The sequence below is a fragment of the Lissotriton vulgaris genome, chromosome 4_1, assembly GCF_964263255.1.
Source record: "Lissotriton vulgaris chromosome 4_1, aLisVul1.2, whole genome shotgun sequence".
Taxonomy (NCBI): domain Eukaryota; kingdom Metazoa; phylum Chordata; class Amphibia; order Caudata; family Salamandridae; genus Lissotriton; species Lissotriton vulgaris.
The window spans coordinates 243,037,871-243,051,797 of NC_141691.1; the positions used below are offsets into that span (position 1 = coordinate 243,037,871).

The window sequence follows — 13,927 nt, forward strand, 5'->3', positions numbered from 1 at the left end:
CAGCAGATAAAATACTGAGACCATTGAGGCCCGCGTTGGGTGAATTTGAGCGTCCCCAAAATCCCTGGGAAGACATAGCCGTGGACATATTGGGACCTGTTCTAGACAACAGGGGTACAGCCAAATACCTGTGCGTAGTAATAGACAAATACTCTAAGAAGCCTGAAATAGATGTGCAAGAAACCATGGACTCAGACACGGTGTTGAGATTTCTCACCTCACTGTTTTTGAGTGAAGGAATACCGAGGACAATTAGGAGTGACAATGGGCCACAGTTTTCCTCGGACAAATGGACCAAGTACATGGAAAGGAACGGTATAAGGTCCAAACTCACGGCAGTGTATCATCCCGCATGCAACGGACAAGTGGAACGATTCAACCGTGTACTGATGGGGTCAATACAGGCTGCCATAATGCAAGGGAAAGATTGGGAAACGGAAGTTCAGAGCATGCTGTGGGCCTACAGGATCACCCCGACAGTGCTGGGTTACACGCCCCTTCCAAATCCCGAGGGGCAGGCTCCCCTTCACGAGAGACAATGTGGTGTGGAGAGAAAAAACTGTGACGAGCAAATGGTCGCCGGCGGTGATGCAGCACAACCTGGAGAGAGCCCAAAAGGTGTACGCCGCACATTACAACAGAAGGCACAACACCAAAGACACTAACTTGGAAAGAGGGGAATGGGTTAGAGTCAAACTCTCAACTCTCCAAAGAAAAGGTGAAAGCAAGTACAGCAAACCCCTGCAGGTTCAAGAAGTGTATGGAAAAGCGGCTTTGCTCAGCGATGGGAAAGTGTAGTCCCAAGACCGAATGGCAAAGGTCAACAGGATCATGCAGTGGCCGGCAGGCAAGGAGGAAGAGACTGAGGATCAGAGGCAAGCCAATGGAAAGGAAGAGATGGAGATAGGCAATGAGAGGCAGAAGGAAAGGCCTACTCTAGAGGACAATGAAGAGAACGAAGAAGCACGGACAGATGAAGGAGCAGTGACGAACATGGCCCCGGCTGGGGAGAAGGAAAAAGGAACACAGAAGGTCGTGAGGAGTCTTCCCGGTGAAGGTAACAGGGAAGAGCTCACCCCGGTAAGACGAACCCGTGCCGGGAGGGCAGTCACCCTGCCCCCTAGTTTCAAAGACTATGATATGAGTGACTATTGAACTGGAACCACAGTTGTTTGTGTTATTGAAAAAAGAGGAGATATGTAGTGTTGCGCTCCAGTCTCCGGCGCATGGCGTGATGACGTGCCGCGCCGGAGCAAGAGCTTAACACTGGCGCATGCGTAGGAAAGCGCGCGAAGGAAGAGAAACGGCAGAAGCGACCGGAGCTGGAGAGAGTTAGACGCTCGGCGCTCGTTGTGTTAGCGAATTTGCATAATTATAATAAAGAAACTGCTCTACACATCCTGGCATCCTGTGCTCTATGGGGGAAGAAATCTGCATCATTACAGGGTCAAGGCTCAATTGCATATGGCTAAGCCCAAACTGAGTGTCATGGTGTGCAAAATAACAGTGGAGTGTTATGCGCCTGAGTAATTAACAGCGGCAGAGATTAATTTAAGCATTCCAACCATCAGTTATTTGTATACGTCCTCTCCTGTATACAGCACACTAATGTTGAAAAGTGCATGGTTCACAATTTATAAAACCACAAAATTTAAATATATTTATTTTTAAGAAAAACAAAGACTTGAACTATGGTATACATAATTTCTAATAAAGCACGTATTGTTACAGAAACGGTCAGACTATTCAAGATGATTTGCTACCCCGTACAAACAAACACACGAAGGTAAACAATTATGGGCTTTGGGAGTTATAAAAATGTGCATTCTATACCATAAAATTCAAAATATTAATACTATTTTAAGCCATAAATGTGTTTTTAGACGCCAGATTTACAGTATATGTATGCAAATGGGGATTCCTAACACTGCACCACAAAGCCCAAGACATATTGAGGCGAGTTGTGGCGATGACCCTGTCATCTATCAATATAAGGACAACATCTATCAATATAAGGACAACATCTCTCCAACCACACACCCTACACGGTGTAGCAAGTTACCTGCATAGGCAAGCGCTTCAGAGCCCCACATAAGGATGGTAAGCGCTATATAAATGCTGTAATATAATGCAACACAACTAATCACTCTCTTGGATCATTCACGTGCAACAACCCGACAACATGGGGGTCCTGTGACACAACAGGAAAAATAACAAGTCCCTTGAAATTCGTATCTTAAGTTGTAGGAAAGAGTGACTATGCAAACATGATAACGACAAGCTTTAGCTCACTTGAAAACACGATGGTCGGTTCAACATTTGGAGTTGCCCTTCTCCAAAGGGCAGGGGAGTGGGGAAGTCTAAAGGTGCCCAAATCACTGCAAGTAATCACAAACCATGTTTTTTTAGTCCTTTGTTTTACGTTCACTAATAAATGCAAGTGGTGTTCGGTGGAGTAGTCTATTTTAATGGAAGCGAACGAAGAATACAATAGCCAGAATACATTAGGTTTTCAGAGGGACCCCTGGGATGCTAGTGATAAACCTGGGCTGGCCTTAAGCATGGAGAAACCATAAACAAATTACACCCTCCCTCTTCTCTATCCAACCACTCATGTGAAAGGGCATGCCACTCAGGGCCGGTCCTAGAACTTTTGGGGCCCCGGGCGAAAGGGAAGATGTGAGGCCCCTCTAATTTGCATGTAACATCACAAGAAGTGACCACAGAAAGTGACATTGCGGGACTATTGATCTTATTTGGCATCACTGAAGAGACCTAACGTGGATATCAGTAACAATGACAAAAAGATAAATATACAAATGAAATAAGTCCATATATTTTCAAACTGTATTAAATGGATTACATTTGTCACATTGGATGGAAAAGCTAGTTCCAGGTCTTAGAAAGATGGATGTTTTTTCACTCAATGTTAACTGATCGTTTCCAGATGAGTGCTTGATAGAAATTCCAGTTCTGTCTCATAAAGGGGGAAGATCCTGTTGAGGTAATGAGGGGCGGGATCATTCAAAATATAAAATTACATAAAAGCAAACCTCACACATTTCAAAAGTCTCCCTTACCACTTTGTGTCATTATGCTGCCACCTTAGGATGACATTAATACTAAGTAATTTCTTTTAACGTAAATCTTCTCACCAGTATACCACACGCACATGCTAAGAGTCGTAGGACAATCTTTTTTGTGTGTGGGCTCTTTACTTGCCAGAATTATGTTGAGTGCAAAAACACAACACATATATTACAAAAATACAAGACACCATTGCGAACAAATTAAGATTGTACATAAATAAAAAAAGACCTAGAACAACCGAGACCACTACTAAATCATACATTGACTTGAAGGTATGCTGCAGATTTACTTTTTTTTTTTAAATCAACGTTTTTGATTTGGTGTTAGAAATGCAAGTGGCCGGCTTTAGCGCTGGTGGAGCCCTAACCACATTCTCACTGAGATGCATTTAATTTGATTTACAGCGCTACTGATACCAGTGTAGGGTGTCAGAGAAATGTATATCACACACATTATACAGAGACAATCTCTCATAAATGTCTAAATCACTGTATAGGAAATGTTACATAAGACAAAGGACTACAAGGTGTAGGAGTCATCAGACAATCATGTTACTAGGCATTATAGTGTATTAGTTATTGGTCTGGATAAACACAAACTCTGAATTTAGAACGTAATACCATGGTTGGAGGTTCTCTTTAATAGCCAGAATTGAATTCTATCCCAATGAACCCTTTTTGCAACATTAAGATAACCAAAGACTGGGGAAAAAACATAATCCTCCAATTTATACCTTGAAGTTTGCATGCAGCTCTTAGATGACAGTTAATAGCTCACTGTTCAATGTTAGGATTTTGACTTATTAACTGACTTATTTACAATATCTGCACTTTGTGATCTGCATGGTACATGTTCTTTGCAGCAGGCACATTAATCCTCTGCTCTACCTTTCCATGAGTCAAAACTTCCACTAGACTAAACTTCAATCTTTCTCAAGGAGGAACATTAATCACTGGAGTTATCATGACATTTTTATTGTTGCCGAATATTGCTGGAGGCCAGGAAGGAGGCAGCATGTGCTTTTAAAAACATAATATACTTGCAAAGATGACGCCCCCACCCGAAGTGAGCGCTCAGTGCGATGTCACCGGTCCCACCGCCCTAGAGCCTACCTGCTCAAGGGTCCTGTGACCTCAATGACCGGGTCACTGACCATTTAGGGCATGGGAACTCACAAACTTTCTCGGGGGGGGGGGCGAATTTACAGTGTGGTTTTTGGCCGAGGGCCGCACCGGTGGGGGCGGGGTCAGAGGGGGAAAGCAAAAAAAAATTGTGACCATGAGGTTTCACACAGGTCCCTGCAGCAGATGCCTTTGTCCACTGAGCCACCAGACCAGCATACCCACATCTTTCTCTCCCTCCCTCTGTCTCCCTCCCTCTGTCTCCCTTCCTCTGTCTCCCTCCCTCTATCTCCCTCCCTCCCTGTCTCTCTCCCTCCTTGTCTCTCTCCCTCTGTCTTTCTCCCTCCTTATCACTCTCCCTCCCTCTGTCTCTCTCCGTCTGTCACCCTGCCTCTGCCCCATCTCATAAAAACAAAAGTAGCGCTTCACTGGCAAACTCTTTAAAGTGGCGCTAATGTGCTTTGGGTTTGAATAAAATCAATGTTGCCACGTTTTTCGATCCACACTGTCTTGCTTTAGTTATTTTTCAATTTTAACCTTTTATTTCTGTCCGTCCCGAGGGAGCACATTTAAAGTGAAAAATGTCAGAAAAAGAAAACCTTTCCAGCAAGCCTGGTTTTTTTGGTGGGGGGACAAAGAAAGGAAAGAGGTAGTAATGGCTACATGGCACAAGGAGGGGGGCCCCACACCTGGATCTTGCTCTAGTGCCTAGAGGCCCAGGGAAACGGAGCCCCCTCCCCTGGGCCTCCAAGCAGTAAAGAAGCATTTCGTAAAACACTACCGTGACAGTTCTACATACATTTTAAATGCACATTCCCATAAAAAAAATAGGGGATACAAATATACACACGAGCCAGTTGATCTGGCTGCTCCCTCCTCCCCTCACCCACCTCTCCTTACCTGTGTCTGGCTGGTTCTGCTAGCAAAGGGGGCCTTCTGTCACCTAGCAACAAAATGCAGAAAGGCAATGGCCGGTACTTAGCAGAGGTGTTGCCTCCCCCTGACACTGTGAGCACACATAATATCTCGCCCAGTTGCGGTGCAGTCCCTACTTTGTTTGTCCCCCACCCCTGTGCACCCAGGAATGCCATCACACCCTGACAGCAAGGTCAAGACACCTCGCATTTGTAATTTGATTACGTGGGGCAGGGGCCCCTGGAGGTTAACTGTGAAAGCGTGCCCTTGCACAGTGAAGCAGGGGGCCCCCTGAGCGCGAGGCCCTGGGCAGTTGCCCACACTGCCCATGCCTAGCGCCGGCCCTGATGCCACTGTTCCACGAGAAGAGCCTTCACTGTTATCCTTTCTTTGCAAAAGAAGGGCATGTGTTTCCAGGGTGCTGACGAGGCAGAGCCCAAGGCCACTGTTGCCAGCCTTCCGCCCCCGTGGCACGTGAAATAAAAACCAGACTTACGGTCTGAAATCCGGTAGCGGGCCAGCAGCGTTCAGGGCAGTCTTATCCAACTTCTCCATTACAGCGGTTAGGGTGCAGCTAGCTCTGACTGCACTTGCCTTCAGCGTGACAGTGAGCATAAAGACGTAACACAGTCACGTGACTTCAAGGGCACGTGACACAAGAAGCATGGCCGCGACGCTTCCCGTTCCTGCTTATCCTGCCCATTTGACAAGAGCAGGTCACGTGATTGGACGGTCACTTGGCACAGGAATGGCTGCGTCCCGTCAGTGTGTGCTTTCATTCGCTGCTCTTCGGCTGCCTCCGATGCTCCTCCTCCTCACACACTTGTGGCTCTGAGCGTCTCAACGTTGAATAGACGTGGGATAGTTGCAATACTCCAAACCAATGTTTATTTATTTATGCGTTTTTATATAGCGCGGACTTTACCCGAAGGCGTCAGAGCGCTTCACAATAGGAACAGAAAAATTACAAATGAACAAGTTACAAAAGCGGACGATAAGTTACATGAAGTAAAAGTGACAATTGTGAGCAAACAAAATACAGGAGGTAGCAAACATGTGTGCAGGTTACAAGAGAAAACAAAGTACATTTAGAAGTAATACACTGCAATATATGCTAGACACCCAGGCACAAGAACAAACGTTACGTAGGCAATGGTGGCACTTGTGCAAGTATCAAAAGCAAACAAAATGTGAGAGGTAGCAAACAGTGTGTTACAAGAGCAAAGTGGCGTGTGCATGTTACAAAAGAGAACCAAACACAGGTACAAGGATAATACTGCAATAAATGGCATACACTCCAACCACACAAACACACTGGGAAGGCACTTCCATAGTCACATCAGGGCCACAAGAACCCCCCCTCCCCACAATAATGCCCAAACCTTTCAAATAACACACAGACACAAGTGTTAAGTTTGGGAAAAAATGCTGTAGGTTTATTACATACGTAGCAAAAGATCAGGAACCCAGAGTGCTGGATTCAGAGACCTAGTTTGTGTGTTATGGTCACTGCATGAATTATGTCAGTACATACCAGAAGAAGAAAGAAAAATTTGTTTCTAGAGTCCCCTCACTCACCGGGGTTTCCCACGGTGACATGCTTCATCATTGGGGCCATCCCAGTTCTCTACGAAAAGGGGACCCGCCTACCTCCTACCGGGCGATGCCTGCCCTGGTGAGGAGTGGCTGGCCACAAGGTGGGCGGGGGCAGCCCTCTGCGACTAGGGGCCCGCCCTCCTTATAGCCACTGAGTGGCCTCGGGCAAGCACATAGTTACATCAGGGCCACAAGAACCCCCCGCCCCACAATAATGCCCAAACCCGCAAATAACACACAGACACAAGTGTTAAGTTTGGGAAAAAATGCTGCAGGTTTATTACATACAACATATGCAATGATGGTGGGTTATCTTACGGGCGATCCAAGGGCAGGCCGCATTCTCGCCACCTGCCCGCCTGTTGAGCCAATCAGCACAGTGGCGAACCACCCAACTGCTGCACAATTATTATAATTATACTACACACGCCCCTTGTGGGGCGTGTCTAGGCAAACCCCCGGTTGCACAGGCCCACAACCGCCCAAAGGACTACTGGGGCGCCAACACGAGTTCCTGCACCTCCCATGAGGTTACAGGTTAGGCTCTGGCACCCCTATGTGCCCGCTGAAATACAGTGTTTGCACCTCTCTTCTTCCGGGTCGCCCAGTAACTCCGCCACAGCCCGTGCGGTGGTACCCGCTGCCGCACGGGCCCCCCACCACTGCTACTATTCTTTACCTGCAACCTTTGCTCAGAAGTGCCTCTTTCAGATCAAGGAGGAACAGGTTTAAGCCCACAGGCGTGAGATGAACACCATCCGCCTCAAAATAACCCCTGACTTTATCCTGAATCATTTCATGTTTGATGAAGCCCAGGCCCTACGTTGGGTGAACCTTTTCATAGCACTATTGATTCTCCTCCTGGACCTCTCGATTGCCTCACTAGACTTAGCGCCCCGCCAAATTCTCCTAGGCACTATTACGGACCATCAAATTTCACACTCGCGCATGAGCCCGCAGATGTCCCCCAGATCCATTTTCATTTTTTGCAGCAAGGTAGATCTCCCCAGATTCGTCAGGTCATTGCCACCCAGGTGACTTACCAAGTGCTGAGGAGGAGGCCCTGCCATAGCGAGGGCTTCCCGCAACCTGTGCAACAAGCTGTTCCAGCGCATGCCAGGAAAACCCAGCCAAACACAGTCAATGTTCTCGAAGCCCTGAGTCCAGTTCCTGATTGCTGCCCACCGGCCCAACCTGGCTCCAAGACCCACACTCTTGACCCTGTCAAAGAAAAGACTCAATATATTCACGACTGTTTATTGAATCGGAGTGCACACAAACATAAAAGAGGCATAATCGCCTGAAATTGAAACACAGCAAACAAATATACAAAGAACATGGACGTGCCGGGATATCTTGTTCAAGGGCGAATGTATTGTTTATAACAGGGAGACTCCCAACGCCCTACCAATTGAACTTTGTCTGGCTGCAAACCAGCTTTGAAAGCAGAGGTGGCCGCCCCTATACGGAAGGAATGGCTGGACCTTTTCCCCTGCTTCAAAAAACCAGCACGATCCAGGCATGCTAGCAATATTTTATCCATCTGGTATTTGGTCAGGGGGCTGTGATCAAAGTGGATAAAAAGTTAACCCATTCCCGCAGGACGAATCGCCAGGTATGATTGTAAGGCAGACACCGGGCAGAAACGGGGATCTCCGAGGGGGGCCAACCGGATGACTGACCCTTTGCCAGACTGGTCGGTCTTGGACCGTCTGAGCGTGATAGACAGACCCTCCTTAAAACAAATGTCGCCACCCCAAGGGCGTCCCCAGACTGATCTGCCTTGGAGCGTGAGACTAACTCACTGCTCCAGAATGCCCTGAAAAATGCCAAAATGAAGGCCGCAGAGAAGAGGGAAGCCTCATAGTGCGAGTGTACCACCGACTGCAAGACCGCCAACATGGCCTGCAACGTGAGAAACTCGATGGGGGACCTGTCATCAGGAGTCTTAGGTTCTTCCCGAGCCCAACCTTTCAAAGCTGCCCTGAATACAAAAGACTTGCCTGGATCACCCACCCCTTTCAACCTAGCCTCGTGACTGATGGCCGACAGATGGCCGCAGACCCAGGAGTGGGATTTGTTCTGTTTCTTGGCCCAAACTACGAAGGCCTGTACTCTGTCATCCAACGGAAGGGCCACCAAGCCTAAGTCAGCAATGGCTTTGTGGAATGTAGCCTGGTGGCTAGCATAGCGCCTACTCGTCCCTGGTGCTAAAAGCTTTTCCCCTAACTCTCTCCGCTCCTGCTCCACTCCAAGATTTGCCAAAGTCCTGGAGCAAAGGGGGTCATCTCCTCTCTCGCCTGTGGGCAGGCCGCCCGGAAACGGTCCCACTGAAAACGAGAAAGAGCATCAGCCGCGACATTTGTGACCCCCGTAATGTGCCTAGCCCTAAATTCCACATTGCAGTGCAGGCTCCTGCTGGCCAGTTCTCGTAGTAAGCACAGAACTAAGGGGCAAGTAGCTGTTTGACCGTTGATGGCTTGCACCACTGCCATGTTGTCCGACCAAAACAGGACCTTCCTGTTGGACAATGGGCACGGCCATAGATGTAACAACACCACAATGGGGAAGAGTTCCAGGACAGTTATGCTGGAAGTGATCCCCCGCTTGCGCCAAGCATTGGGCCATTCCTGCGCGCACCACAGCTCCCCCAGAATTGCCCCGAAACCCTCCCGCCCAGAGGCATTGGTGAACATACTGATTTCGGGGCTATCCACCCATGGAGACCTCCAAATGACAGTCCCATTGAAGTCTGACAGGAATTCAGCCCACATCAACAAATCTTTCTTTAGGCCTGAAGACAGTTTTACAAAATTATGACGTTTGGAGACCTTAGCAGTGGCCCTGGCTAACCGTCTAGCAAACACACGACCCACCGGGATGACTCTAGCCGCAAAGTTTAGTTTGCCCAGGAGACTCTGGATGACCCCTAGCGGTGTTTTGTCCCTTCCCAGCAAGTCATGAATGTCCCGTTTCAGTCCCAGTACCTTCTCAGCCGGGAGTCGAGACACACCCGTAAGCGTGTCCAACTCTATGCCCAGGAAAGTCAGGACCTGTGCCGGACCCTCAGTCTTGCCAGGCGCCAAAGGCACCCCCAAGTGACTAGCCAAGTCAATGAAACAATTCAAACCCTCCTGACATTCCTGCGTGCCCTCCCTCCCAATGAAAAGGAAGTCATCAAGGTAATGTGACACAGCCGTGGCGTCATACTTTGCGGAAAGGCCCATTGTATGAAAGTGCTAAAAGCCTCAAAGAAAGCGTATGAGATGGCGCAACCCATTGGCATGCATTTGTCAAAATAGTACTCCTCTTTCCACTTGAAGCCCAGCAGGTGCTGGCTGTCCGGGTGCGCGGGCAATAAACGGAATGCTGCCTCAATGTCAGCCTTTGCAAGCCAGGCCCCTTCCCCCGCTCTCCTGACTTGGTCAATAGCCATGTCCAGGGAACAGTAGGAGACAGAACAGGCCCCCTCTGGTAGCCAAGAGTTCACAGAGTTGCCCTCTGGGAAGGAAAGATTGTGAATTAACCTGTAAGCCCCTGGCTCCTTTTTGGGGACCACACCCAGCGGGGACACCACAAAATCAGGAAGGGGGGGAGACGTGAACGGGCCTGCCACCCTCCCCAAAGACACGTCCTTGCAGATTTTCTTGTCTACGATCTCAGGGAGTTCCCTAGCAGACTTCTGATTCACAGCGTCCCTACTGACCCTGGGACCCTGGTAAGGTATCCTGAAACCTTCCAGAAAACCTAAAGTCAGAACATTCCTGTCTTTTTCATTGGGGTAGGACCGCAGCAAGGCCAACAAGTTCGGGATAATGACTGGAGACGGGCCCTTAGAGTGTAGGAGGGGGGAGCAATGTGATCCACGTGGGCAGGCAGGAAAGAGGGCGGGGCGGTGGGGAGCGCGGCAGGAAGGGCGCTAGGTGGAAATGCTTTGGAAAGGGTCTTATTTGTCTTTGCTGGAAGCGCTGGTGGTGGCATCACGTTTGTCACAAGTTGACCCAGGATGGTGCCCACCACACTTACCGCAGGAGTGTGCAAACCTGCACGCCTTTCCCCAGGTGCAATTACCTGCATTAAACAACCTGCATGTTGCTGAGAAGCTCTTCCTGTTAACCTGTCTAGTGAACCCCCCCCCCGCCTCGCCCCCCTCGAAAGGACTGCCTGAAGTTACCTTTTTTCTCTGATAACCCTTTACTTGTTTCAGCCTTCTTAACTTGTATGCTGGCTTTGCCCACGGCTTCCGATTTACCCTTCCCCATATGCTGCATCCAGAGTCTAAACTCCACCTGGTCCCAATCTAACTCTGGACAGACCGACATTTTCTTGCGAAATTCACAGTCGTACATGTACCACCCCATGCCAGCAGAGGATTCCGCTTCGTCATTTATGACACTCGCGTATTGAAATAAACCCTGCGCCTGTTCTTGGAAGTGCTCCGTGATTACAGCAGCCAATATTGAAAAAGCCTGTCTCCAGTTCTTGATCGTTTTCTCAGGCCAAGACTGGAAACGGGCTTTCTTTTCCTCATCCTTAGAACCCATTTTTCTAACGTCAACACCATCAGCACCCAACATCAGGAGAGAAAAGATGTAGATGAATTCTCTTCGCCAAATGCCTTCCTTCGCTGCCTGCGGGACCTGCCAAGCGAGGGAGCATTTGCCAGACAACAAGGGAGCCATAGTCATCAGTACTGCTGGCGACATGGGGGCCGCAACAGGGGTAGGCGCCGTAGCCGCTGGGAGCACAGGTACCGCTAAGGGCGCAGGCAATATGGGGGCCGCAACAGGGGCAAGCGCAGGAGCAGCTGTGAGCGAGGTGCAGCTAAGTGCGCCGGGGAAGCGTGAAGCAGCACTGGGGCAGGTATAGGAGGAGTAGCAGAGGTAGGCAGTGCGATTTCTGACTGGGGGGCCACCTCGACAAGGAGGCCAGCAGGCGATGCGCAGCTGTCCCCCCCTAGAACTGGAAGCCCACCCCACACACGAGCAACAGCTGCATCCCCCGACAAAGGAAGGGGAACCAAAACAGCAGGCTCCACCACCCGGAGACCCACCGGAGGCGAAGACTGCAAAGGAGCAGCAAGCAAACCCGCTCTGACCTCGGACATAAAAACAGCTAGGGTGTCCGTGAGCTTACCCAGATCCTCCCGGGTGGCAAATTCCGCAGTGGCAACCACCGGGCGAGTGGCTAGGGGGGGACTGGCTCGGGTCACCGCTGGGGGTGAGGCGGGGGCGTGCACAATGACATTTCTGACGGGTTCGGCCACCCTGGTCTTGGGGGGGGGTCCGCTGGGAAGTCTTTCACTGTCGGCTTCCTCACACGCTTGGGCCTCGCTGTGTCAGAATCCTCCACAAAGTCTATTTCTTGGGCATGGGGGCCGGGGCAGCCCCGGGGGCTTTGGGGGGGTTGGCCATCAAAAGTTCACTGGCCCACGCCACCCCATTACCCTTGATCATGTCCAATAGTGCCTTCATCTGGGCATCCTGGGAGGGTCCTATCCCTGAGTCATCGACCTGAGACGTCTGTGTGAAAAGCGGAGGGGACCCCTGACTTTCGATGTTATCTTTGGCTCTTCCCCTGAAAGAAAAATGACCGTGAGCCAAAGACCAAATACTAAACGATGAGCAAACAGTAGTACAGCAACCTACACGCGATTATAGAGCGACCCTAGAACTGACACGATGCTATCTGTGGGAAGAAAGTGTTCTACTAACAAAGAAACATGTGAGAATATCCGGAGGAGCACTTTCTGCACAAGACTGAAAATAAAACAACTTCAAGAGACGATACCATAAGTCGGCGAGAGTAACAAACCCGTACCTTGGATTGTGAACAGGGACAATGTGAATGTGAAGTTTGGATTGTAAATATGTCCAGCACACCGACATGCCCACTCCCCTGATCCCAACAGGCACCAATACATACCGCACAGAACTGTTCCTGGCTCCGAGAAAACAAAGGAGGCGTGGGTAGAAGGATCAGCTCCCCAAGCCCGATGCCGGAGACGAGGGCAAGTACTGCGTGGAAGAAGACAGAATTTAGACAGGGCAAAGCAACCCACGACTGCCGGACGAAACCGTTAACATATACACACCACAGAAAACGCCCTGTGGCAGGGGCGCAGAGGTTGTAGGAGGGGCGCAAGGGCGCCAACCAGTATGACTTACCCTGGACCCTGCCCCAACACAAAGGGAGGCCTAGTACTTTAACCGGTATCCCCCACACAGGGCCCCCTCCTGAACCAGCCCCTCCCGCTACGCCGGTATACATACCTCCCCAAAGGGTTGCTGAAGCTGCTTGAACCTGCGCGGCACCGGGGAGTGTGCAAAGGGGGAATAAGATGCGAGCGGAGCCTGAAACGGGGAAGAAATGACACAGTTAAGAATGAGGCCCCACAAGCTGATCCTGCTGCGTGGGACCTAAAGCAGCGACCAAATGACTGTGTAGCCGACCCTCGCGACCAGCTACGGATATGACCGACACCCTTTCTGCTAGCGATTACCAGACGCCGGAAACCCGGCCGCTCCAGGCAGGTTAAATCAGGCTTGAACCCAACGCACAAACACACAGCATAAAATTGTATGACATGGAGTACGTAATTACCCAAAACATAAACAGCGGCGGCATAGCCGTGACTCCAACCGATTTTGAGCTGACAAGACCATGCCCTGAAGCCCGCCCTTCACACAGCAAATGGGGGCCAGCGCGGCAAGGATCCGGCTGCAACTGCGCTCTAACGAGGCCCGACGATTGAACCATCGGAGCCCCGCAGAACCGATGCTGAACGCCGCCGGATCCCGCAATGGCGCCGAAGCATGGGAGCATAGTAGTGCACATGTGGATGAGCAAATTAAAGGGGCCTGGTAGCCGCTAAACGGCCTGCGACACCAAACATGGTAGGCAACATTCCCTACTGAACACAATTGCCGCCAGCCACGTGCACAAGCGAAATAAATGCATCCCCTTGCCGAGTAAAGTCATAAACGGCACGCAACCTGACATGGCGGCACCACACACCAAAACCGCCCACCACATGGCAATGCAATGGAAAGGGGGAGGGGGGAGGGAAGCGTTAGGCATCAACAAGAGTGCTCGGATATCTTGTTGCCGAGTCGCAACCTCCACCTCCACAGTGGCTCGTCGATAAGCGGGCCGCCTAGCCATAACTCATACCTCTGCAGGGAGGGAGTAGGCGAAGGGGGGGT

At 50.1% G+C, this 13,927-nt stretch overlaps 1 protein-coding gene across 1 annotated transcript in view; it reads right to left on the reverse strand.

The window, feature by feature from the left end:
• Positions 1 to 5,831, reverse strand: part of VMA21 (vacuolar ATPase assembly factor VMA21) — a 77,555-nt gene extending 71,724 nt beyond the window's left edge. The window contains exon 1 of the mRNA XM_086918583.1: positions 5,623 to 5,831. Coding sequence (XP_086774709.1) covers positions 5,623 to 5,741 — 119 coding nt within the window. The 5' untranslated portion in view covers positions 5,742 to 5,831. The remainder of the gene's footprint in view (positions 1 to 5,622) is intronic.
• Between the last annotated feature and the right edge of the window lie 8,096 nt (positions 5,832 to 13,927).